General features: G+C 50.5%; 1 protein-coding gene across 1 annotated transcript; it reads left to right on the forward strand.

The window, feature by feature from the left end:
• On the forward strand, positions 1-10322 carry CCDC201 (coiled-coil domain containing 201). Its single transcript, XM_068549793.1, has 4 exons — positions 1-11; positions 658-796; positions 6923-7405; positions 10236-10322. Exons 1-4 carry the CDS (start codon positions 1-3, stop codon positions 10320-10322), a joined length of 720 nt encoding a protein of 239 aa, XP_068405894.1.
• Positions 10323-10812: the final 490 nt, after the last annotated feature.

Below are 10812 nucleotides of genomic sequence, written 5' to 3' on the forward strand. Positions count from 1 at the left end.
ATGGGCAGCGGGTGTGCTGACAAAAGATGCTGCCGGTTGCTGAGTATCTACCACGTGCCAAGCATCGTACTGAGGAATTCCTACACGTGATCGGAATACACAGTGGGGTGACTCTCATCGTCCTGGGCCCACACCTTCTAAATGACCAGAGCCAGGCTCTGAAGCAGCCCTTCTTACACCAAGAGCATTATTTGTATCCGTAATGCAGCTTTCAGTGTGGCAGACTAGCATGCATGTGCGTGCCTGCAACTTGGACTTGAATCACACTTGAGTTCAGCCTCTCCAGGTCCTCACCTGCACAGCGAGGGGAATTCGGGCTTCTGGGAGTCAACACAAGGAATGTAGCGGGCTCTGGGCAAAGATCAGGAGCTTGGAGGGTGTGGGTCAGTTCCTGCCATGGGCCAGGCCTGGAGTCCCTTCAGGGCTCCTGTGCATGCCCAGGCCCCCGCACTCTCCCCAGAGGGCTGCCTGATGTTGTAGTGAAGGGCACTGCTGACGGGTAACACTGTGTGCTAGACTAATGCAACTCTGGACACACACTGAAGATTTCACAATGTTTTTATTCACGAACACAAACAGAAGAGCCTTATGTTGTGCTCAAAGCAGTGTGCCCAGGTGCCATGACGTCAGGGGGACCCTGGGGGTGGACTGATGCAGCAAGAAAACATTGGGCCAGATCTCAGGATGCTGGACAGTGTCCTGGCAGCTCCCACCTTATTCACTCCAGGACTTTGGGCAAACTCTTCCCCTCTGCAATCTTCAGTTTCCCCATCCGGAAAATGATGGACTGTACCAGGTGACTTTATTTTTTTAATTATTATGTACTAATTACATGTTCTTTTTAGAAAAACGTAAAATGGATTTAAGTGGTGTTAAAATTTCCCATCATGTTACCTCCTAGATATTACCAATGTTCCCATTTCCATGAATCTCTTTTTGGATGTGTGTGTGTGTGTGTGTGTGTGTGTGTGTGTGTGTGTGTGTATGTGTGTGTATGTATGATTTTTAAAACGGGATCACACTATACCGTCTGTTCTACAGCATTTTTTCATTTAATATATTATGAACACGGTGTGTCTACAGTGTGTGTTTACATACACAAGCATACATGTGTGTACATACATGCACATGTACACACACATGTTGACACACAGATTACTGGCTGCAGAGCATTCCTGTCCTTAGATGTGTGTGCACTTCTATCAGGGCTCTTAAAGTTAACGCTCCACAGACGTAACAGGAAATGAGTGACTACTTGGTCTGATTGTCTCCTGATGCTTCTATAAGTGGAACTGCCCCTTCAAAGGTCGTGCGTGCTCTCAAGCCTTGCACCCAACGCTGAAAGCTCACCTGCCCTCCGGAAGGGCTGTGGCCACCGAGAGCCCGAGCAGCAGGGTGGCGAGGGCTCCCTTCCGCCACCCGCAGCACCTGAACCTGGAGAGCTTCCCCAGTGTGATGGTCTGTGCTAACAGAACGGGATGTGTCCCCAGTAGAACCCCTGTCTCTGACAATCTCCTTCAACACTCTTGGGCGCCTCCAGGATTCAGGGATCTCAAAGCATTAGGATGTGACCTCAGATACTGCCTCAATTTAAAGACAAAGGAGAGAACAGGGACAAAGTCCAACCACCCAAAATCACACAGCAACTTAGTGGCAAAGTTCAGATGGATAATACTTTTTAAAAATACCAGAAGAGTAGCAAGGGCAAAGAGTGCTGATTTTGGAGTCAGACAGTCTGGGCTTCTCGTCTTTCTTGTTGTTGTTCATTTTAAAGTATTATTAGTCACACCTGAGAGTGAATGAGTTTATCAGATCTTTCCTGAGAACAGGTTTTTCAGAGGGTGAGAATTTAGTGGTTCTGCTAGGCGCCCATAAATGATCCTGAGCAGCTACCCGCCACCCCTCGCGGCTCAGTCTTCTCCTCATTGAAATGGGGATAATAAACACGCTGCTCTGGGTTCCTCTGAGGCTGAGATCATGTCTCAGAACCAACGTTCACAGGCTGCGGGTTCAGGTTGGCAGCTGTTGCTTTTCCCCGCTGCGTCCTCCCTTCAGCCCCTCCCCACGCCCCAAGATGCTTAAGGCGAGGTGGGAGGTTAGTGCGTTAAGTGACCAGTATTCTGAAGTGGTGTTATCATTCATTCACTCAGCGTCACCTGGGAGTCGTTAGAAATGCCAATTATGGGTCCCCGTGCAGACCTACTTGCGGCTGGGCCCAGCTCGGGGCTCCAACAGGCCCTGGAGTGGTTCCAATCAGCTCAAGTTTGAGAACTGCTGAAAGAAGGCTGGAAAGGAGTTCTCAGAGCAGCAGGGACTTCGGAGTCCGATTGCTGGGTCACCCTCAGCTGTCCTACCTTCCGACTCTGCACTCCAGTCACGGCAGGGCATATCTCTGGTCTCGGATGCCCTGGGGACTAAGGTGGGGCGATGATCTCCACTCCTTTAGGATGTGGTGGCAATGTTGGTAAACCACTTGGCACGCCGTGAGGGCACCCCCTTGGCTCATTGTTGGGGGCACCCGTGGGCCCTGACTTCCTGAAGGCCCGGACACACAACCCAGTTGCACACAGAGGGACCTGCCAGGTGGAGCCGCTCAAGGCTCTGGGCTCCACCCCTGCGTGGCTCTTGCGCCTGCGGGGTCATCAAGGGGAGAGTGCACACAGGTGGGCTTCTGCACGCCTGCGTGGGCCTGCCGTGTGGGCACCGCTGGTACTTCAGGGCGCAGGGGCTCGCCGTGCACTGCAGCTCGCCAAGGCGTCTGGTCCCCGCTGGGAAGCAGGATGGACCCCGGGGCGCAGGTAGGCCAGGGCAGGATGGGGGCGAGGAGGAGGGATGGGGGCGAGGCGGAGGGATGGGGGCGAGGCGGGGGGATGGGGGCGAGGCGGAGGGATGCGGGCGCGCAGGCAGGGTCGAGGTGGGGCGGTGGAGAGGGAGGCTTCTGGGTGTGCCTGGGGCGCAGGTAAGCCGGGGCACGATGGGGCTGGGGGTGGGGGGTTGGCGGGGTGCCGGGGACCAGGCAGGAGGGGAGGGGCGCTGCAGGCGGCCGAGGTAGGGGGGCACCCGCTCCTGCCGCCGGCTGAGGCAGCAGCAGGATCCGCCTGAGCTCCCGGGTGGGTCGGCCAGGTCCCGCGCTGGCATCAGGGGGCCTCCTGGTCCTTGGCCGGAGTCGCTGCACGACTCCCCTCGTCCTGAGCCCCAGGCCCACTTTTCTCCCCGACGGGCGACCTGTGCTCGGAGGCCCCGCTTGCCCAGGCACGGCACCCAGTGCGCCATCCCAGAGACATCAGAGGGGATTCCCTTGTTCTGCTGCCCCCTGCGCCCCTCTTCCCCCAAACCCTCTGTCCTGGGTCTCGGCCTCTCTGGGGAAAGCCTGGAGACCCAGGGAAGCAGTGGACGGCCGGCCGAGGGGAACCCATGCAACGCGTCGCTCCAGCAGCGAAGTGGAAAGTGGGGCTGCACAATTAGGTCGCAGGCCCCAGGGGAAGTTCAAAACCTGACCTTCATAACCCTGTATTTTGGCTCCAGTGGCACCAGCTGACTCGGGACCCCTCAACCACTTCCCTCCCAACCAGGGGATTCCTGGGGGGATTTCTGAGTCTCTGTGTGCCTGTCTCTTCACCAGCCAAGTAGGGTTTTCTTTTCTCTTTTTCATTTGTAAAGACGTAATACGTGCCCATGGTTGCAGAATAAAAAAGCATAAACAGGTACACAGTGACTCCCGCCACCCTCTGTCCAGCCCGCAGCATAAGTAAACAGCATGTTTTTAGCCTCTTCTGGAACTTTCTTTAGATTCTTTTTTTCCCTCTGTTTGTACAAAAGGACTCTACCTAAAACAAAGAGATCTTTCCTTATCCGTATATTAAAAAGAAAATTGTATATAAAACGCTGTTAAGGGTCCTTGCACGTTTATCCATTAGGTTGTCAGTTTTTTCCTAGATATTAGAAAATTAACCCCTTATTTATCTTTTCTAGAACTTGTGTTTTATCTTTTTTTCATTTAGTATATCATCTTTTTAAAAAAATTATATTTAGTTTAACTTATTCTTTTCTTTTATGGCTTCTGTATTATGAGTTATCATTAAAAAGCCTTATTTCTGACAAATTTACAGAGGAATTCACCACTGTTTCCTTCCAATTCTTATATAGCTTTGCTTTTTTACATTTAAATATCCATTTGGAATTTATCATGGTGAATGATGTGAATAAGAATCCAACTTTGTTTTAGATTTTTTTTAATTATTCTGCTTTTTCCTAGTAATCTATGAATTTTTAAAGAATATAATATTCAGTCCCTTGTAATTTATTTTATATAAGTTATGAGGTAGGAACATGGTTTTACTATTGTTTTGGTTTTTTTCCAAATGACTGACCAGTCAGAACAACATGCAAAGAGAAAGAGAAAAAAAAACTCTCTTCCCTACTCCTTTGAAAGCCTATCTTTTCCCATATGATATTCCCATATGTATGTCGAGACCATCTTTTTAAAACAATACTAATTTTTTATCTGTAAGCTTTGTATATATATTTGTAAGACAATACTAAATCATTTTTTCTGTAAGCTTTCAATATGTTACAATATCATTTTATTAAAAAACATCTAACTTCCAAAATTGAATTATTGGCTCTTTATTCACTTTCATAAATGGGTTAGTTAAAAGTAGCTCCTGTTAATAAGAATATCTTCGCTTGAAGTTTCTTTTTTGTAAAAGCCCAGCCTTCCCCCTCACCCCACGTCTTTATTCTGAGATCTCAGTCCCTGTTTGAAGTAGGAAGACTTAGTCTCTTTTGACAAGTGCTGATTATCTTCCAAGGGGTTTGGATCATTTCTTTTTCTCCTTGATCTAGCAGGGGCTAAAAAAAAAAAAAAAGTGAATTATCCTTACTACTTTATTTCTGTTTCTCCTTATTTCTCCTTGGATTTTGCTCTGTGAGTGTTTATGCTATACTGTCTGGTGCAAAGATAATTATAACAGAAAAGCATTTTGGCTTTTATTTTTTATTACACTGTACTTTTGTGGTCTTAATGTATTTTGCCATGAATTCAGCCTTTTCCAATATAAATAGTGAAGCCCCTGAATTTTTTCACTTGTTCTTCTCTGATTGTCTTTGCCATCATTCTACTAAGAAACTTTCTGAGCACCTCATCTTCAGCACATCCTGCTGTGTACAGTGTGGAGTTGGTTTTTCTTTCTAATCCAATCTGAGAGTCTTTTAACAGGTGAGTTTTTTCTCTTTGCATTTGATGTGGCAGCTGTTTGAACTTTACTTCACCAAACAAGATATATAGATGGTAAGTAAATGAAAAGATGTTCAATATCATTAGACATTACAGAAATTCAAATGAAAACTACTATGCAAATGAGATACTACTACTCACCTATTAGAAAACTGAAATTTAAGAAAAATTTTAGGGGCTTCCCTGGTGGCATAGGGGTTGAGAATCCGCCTGCCAATGCAAGGGACACGGGTTCAATCCCTGGTCTGCGAAGATACCACATGCCATGGAGCAACTAAGCCCATGTGCCACAACTACTGAGCCTGCACTCTAGAGCCCATGAGCCACAACTACTGAGTCCACGTGCCACAACTACTGAAGCCCGTGCACCTAGGGCCCGTGCTCCACAACAAGAGAAGCCACCACAATGAGAAGCTCGCGCACCGCAACGAAGAGTAGCCCCCGCTCACCGCAACTAGAGAAAGCCCAGCGCAGAAACGAAGACCCAACACAGCCAAAAATAAATAAATAAAATAAATAAATGTATTAAAAAAATTTTTGTAACTGACTGTACCAAATACTGGTGAGGATGTGGAGGAACCAGAACTCTCCCTCGCTGCTGGTGGGATGGAAGGGATGGAAGAAAGGCATAGCCACTTTGGAAGACAGTTTGGCAGTTTCTGATACCAACTCATTCTCTGGAGTAAATCTTATCTTTCAGGTTTATTTAGAGTTACGTTAATCCAGTCTAAGCGTCTTTGCTAAAGGAAACAATGTTCAAAAGGACCCCAAGGGCTACACAGAAGACGCCATGTAAACAACCATGATCAGTTCATCCTCCCAGGAGGAGGGGGCGCTTCCTCCCTGCTTTCTGGCGGAGCTCAAGGCACCTTGGTGCATGAAGCCAGACCTCCACAGACGTGGGCGTCACCAGCTCTGATCCACAGCTCGTCTCTCCTGCTTACCTGCTTCTGGTCACTCACCCCACCCCGCCTCGACGTTCCCCTCAGTTCCTTGATGAAGATCACACCCACCTCATAAGAATACTGTGAGAAATCCCAGAGAACAGATTTTGAACGTTGCAGCATACTCCATGGAATAAATGTTTCCATAGGAAGCCCTCCCTAGACTGTATTTTCAGCACCTCTAATGGTTTAATCAAGGGTTTATTTTGGAAGAAGAAAAAAGGTGGCCATGATGGACTCGCTGCTCTCTGTCATGGGGTTTGGCACTGGGATATTATCAAGCTTTTCAAAAGCATCACACCTCACCCCGCTCTCAGCACCTGCACCTGCACGACACAATTCCACTTGCGTACCAAAAACCACAGTTTTGTTTTTTCATGTTGAGTTTCAATGTTGAGATGATTTCATTGACATTTCAAACTTTTTTTTTTCTGAAAAAATATTACCTGAAAGTCATCTGTTTTTCAATCCTATCCTTAAAAACCATCTTTCTGACGGATGCTTAAAATTTTCACCAAAAAAGGACAAAGCTAGTGAAAAGGCAGGCACAGCATGAGTGTGGTCTTGTCCTGTGCTGGGTTTCATCTTGGTGCTGGAAGCTTCCCTCGCTGGGGCAGAAGTGGAGTGTCTGCCTCATGGTGGTTGTACCTCAGGAACGTGCCCGGTGGGGCTTGGTGCCGGGCCCAAGTCTCCACTTGCTGTGACCTTCTAAGATGCTGACCTCTGTGATTTGTTTTGGCAGGTTCCTGGGTTGAGCTCCTCTGAGGATGAGAGCCTTTCTCCCGTGACCAGACGGACGTCCCTGACAAGGGTCCTAAAGCACAGCACCCCAGAGGGAGCTGCCCCCAGCTGGCACTCAGAGCTACTGGGCGATGTCTCCTCACGCCAGGAAGGGGGCTCTGCAGGCGGGTCCCCACTGCCTGTGCGCTCCCCCTGGGACCTCCCTTCGTCCCCGGGAGGGCTCAGCCCCAAGGCCCCCCTCAGAAAGAGGCGGCTTTCCACCATCCGGGCCTCTGAGGTGCCCAGTGGGCAGCTAGGATCCAACTCGGACCCCTTTGCTTTTGAGGAAGATCCGCCCGTGCCAGCCTCGGTCACCCGGCGGCGACAGCAGCAGCAGCAGGGCAGGTCCCCCCGAGCAAGGAGATCGCCACCAAACTTGGGATTGCCTGGGATCCCGAACGCAGCCAGGAGGAGGCCACGGGACCTGAAGAGGCTGGCTGCTGCGGTAGGACCTGACCCCGACCCATCCCCTGGAGCTCTGGGTCCCTGCCCAAGGCCCCCTGGGAAGCAGCCTGGTGACAACCGAGAGAGCAAACGCTGCCCGTTCCTCACTGATGGGCCCCTGGCCTGGGCATCATGAGGTCACCAGGACTGGAGGAGATGGTCCAGCTCAGGGCCCTGCCTGTACCCCATCCTTCCCCCACTCTGAGGGGTCCCCGTGACCCCACGAGAAGGACCTTTGCTTGTGCCATGAAATATGTGCCTCCCACGGTTCCCACGTGCTCCCCAAACTCCTTAGCACCGTCTGCCTTCCCGTGCTGTAGGGGTGAGGCAGCACAGCGTGGGAGTCCCCGGAAGGGCCCTTGCTCTGTCCTCCTCTCGGCCGCGAGCCCCTGCAGCCTCCCTGCTCCCCTGTTCTGGCCGACCTTGGGGTCCTGGTGGGTGGAGGGTCTCCTGGTCCCTTCCTGCTGTAAGCTCTGCTTCCCAGCCCCTCAGCTGGTCCTTCTGGTGACCTGATGTTCTAGGAGCTTCTCGGGAAGGGGCACTGCTGTGGGCGCTGCCACCTTGCCTTTCACTCCAGATCCTCTGCCCATTTTTAAGTTGGGTTTGCTTTTGGGCTATTGAGTTATATAAATTCTTTATCTATTTTGGATATTAACCCCTTATCAGATGTGATACGATTTGCAAATATTTTCTCCCATTTCATAGGTTGCTTTTCATTTTGTTGATGGTTTCCTTTGCTGAGCAGAAGCTTTTTAGTTTGATATAGTCCCACTTTTGTTTTTACTTTTGTTGCCTTTGCTTTGGTGTCAAATTAAAAAATCATCACAAAGACCATTGTCAAGGAGCTTACCCCCATGTTTTCTTCTAGGATTTTTATGGTTTTAGGTCTTACGTTCAAGTTTTTAATCCATTTTGAGTTGATTTTTGTGTATGGTGTACGATAGTGTTCCAGTTTCATTGTTTTTGCACGTGGCTGTCCCGTTTTCCCAACACAATTTATTGAAGAGACTGTCCTTTCCTCATTGTACATTATTGGCTCTTTTGTCATAAATTGACCATATATATATGGGTTTATTTCTAGGCTCTCTATGCTGTTCCTTTGATCTATGTGTCTTTTTATGCCAATACCATACTGTTGTTATTACTATGGCTTTGTAATATAATTTGAAATCAGGAAGCATGATGCCCCCAGCTTTGTTCTTTCTCAAGATTGTTTTGGCTCTGTGGGGTCTTTTGTGGTTCCACATGAATTTTAAGATTGTTCGTAAAAAATGTTTTGTAAAAAATGCCATTAGAATTTTGATAGGGATTGCACTGAATCTGTAGATGGCTTTGGGTAACATGGACACTTTAACAATATCAGTTCTTCCACTCCATGAGCACAGAATGTCTTTTCATTTACTTGTGTCATCTTCATTGCCTAGTGGTCTCTTTTCTCTTTCCTGTTTTACTTTTTCACCCTACTTCTTCAGAGTGTCATTCGGTTCTACCTTCCAAGGTTACCTACTGCAGGACAACTTGCCTTTCCAGGAGCTCCCTCATTCCCGTAAGTTCCTCCCATTGGCCTTTTGCCCCCTCTGCTTGGCTTCACTTGCCTTTCTGGGGCCGCTGCTCATGGAGTGGGTTTTTCTGATGCCACCCTCCACACCCTGCTGAGTCTCAGGACCGTGCCTGGTTGTAGTCAGGAGCAGGTAATTACCAGCAGATCAGAAGCTCCGTGTGCATTTCTGGGTGGGTCCTGTCGACCGGGGGCTGCCCGGGGGCCTTGGCTGCCTCTCCGTTGCAGGACAGATGCTTCCTCTCGCTGGTCAGTATCCCCACAAGCTAATGTCCTTCTGCCAGGAGAAGCATGAGCCTGGCTGGAATATTCTGGAGCTGAAGAAGAGAAGGGGCCTGCGGGTCTCACTGTTTTTGGTGGGGGGGAGATTGCCACAAACCCTACCTGCCCCCAGCTGAGCCTGGGTCCCCAGAAGCAGTGCAGCCCCTCCATGCAGGCAGAGACCCTCTTCCTCAATCACTGGGACAGACGCTGAGTCCCCCACAGCACCAGGCTCTCCCACTCCTCATTTTGCCCCTGGGGCTTGCCTCTATTTTTATACTTTCAGGGTATTTGGAGGACCCTGACCCACAGTGGGCCTGCCATCGGTGGCCGGCAGACCCCAGCCTTCTTTCCTTTCGCCTCCACGATTGTCCTCTGAGAGCCAGTCCTCACACCAAACACCACGGGATCTGGCTAAGCCACCTGAGCCCTGCCCCCTTCCACTTTCTATGTGCCTCTGCCTTGTTCAGCAGCCTAAGTCATCCTGCTCCCATCTTCCCCGCGCTGTCCTGGGGACCCTCTCCCTCCCTCCCCTGCCCTGAGCAGCTCTGGAAGAGCCCCTTGAAAACACAGTAGGAAAATGGCCTGTCTAGACAGCCTCACACAGACACTCATCTGCAGGTGCCAACCACCCCTCACGTTCCCAGCCCATGCCTAGCTGGTCCCTCCTTGTTCCTGTCCCCTCCCCAGTGACCTCTCTGTGCCCTTGTCAGACCCAGATCCTGGGGTCCTAACCCCATCCGCTCACATACCTGCCTGTCCCCACACTGGGATTCGGTCCTCTGGGAGGTTGCTAGCTCCGTCTTGGGGTCATGGTGCCCGGCATGCGGGGGCAGAGCCGTGGAGGCCGGCGAGGCCAGCTCTCACCTGTGGGTCCTGGATGGTGCCTGAAAGTCAACCCGTGTGAGGGTCTGCAGCCCTGGGTGGGCACCTGCTTTTCCTACACAGATTGTCTCTAGCAAAGGTCAGTGCTCCTGCAAGGTAGACCTCAGAGATGCCTTTCTTTTAACAGACAGAGCGACTGAGGCAGTGGGAGATCCACCTGCTTCAGAACATCGAGGAGGCCACCCAGCACGAACTCACTATCGAAGACGACTGAGCGCTCAGCCCCGGGACCAGGACACAGCTGTGCTCAGGAGCTCCTGCTGCGGCCTGACTTACTCATCTGTCCATCCGACCGTCTGTCTGTCTGTCTGTCTGTCTGTCTGTCTGTCTGTAAACCCCACACCTTCCTCAGGACTTGCTCTGGGTCCAACCTTGACCTCCATTGTACCTCTGGGTGGGTTGGGAGGAACTGGCTGATGATCTTGTTACTCAGATTCCAAACGTGGCTTTCAGAGGCGCCAACTGAGACGAGGGGATGGAGGAAGCAGGTACAGACAGGTGACGTGGATGCCCCAGGGCCACCCTGGAGGTTCCCGGAGATGAGATGTAACCCACTGACCCTGCCTTCTTCCCCAACACGGCCAGGTGAGCCTGAGATGCTGGGATGACACAATGTAGGGAACAGGACCAAGTTTCACAGGTAAATACCAAGGAGCTAGGCAGCCCACCCAGCTGGAGAGGACGGGGTCCTAGGCTGCCACTCC

The sequence above is a fragment of the Eschrichtius robustus genome, chromosome 8, assembly GCF_028021215.1.
Source record: "Eschrichtius robustus isolate mEscRob2 chromosome 8, mEscRob2.pri, whole genome shotgun sequence".
Classification (NCBI taxonomy): domain Eukaryota; kingdom Metazoa; phylum Chordata; class Mammalia; order Artiodactyla; family Eschrichtiidae; genus Eschrichtius; species Eschrichtius robustus.

Excerpts from the sequence above, each read along its gene's own strand:
- CCDC201 (XM_068549793.1), top strand. Across the intron at positions 797-6,922 it reads AAAATGATGGACTGTACCAG|GTTCCTGGGTTGAGCTCCTC; the intron begins GTGACTTTATTT and ends TTGTTTTGGCAG. Across the intron at positions 7,406-10,235 it reads TGAAGAGGCTGGCTGCTGCG|ACAGAGCGACTGAGGCAGTG; the intron begins GTAGGACCTGAC and ends TTCTTTTAACAG.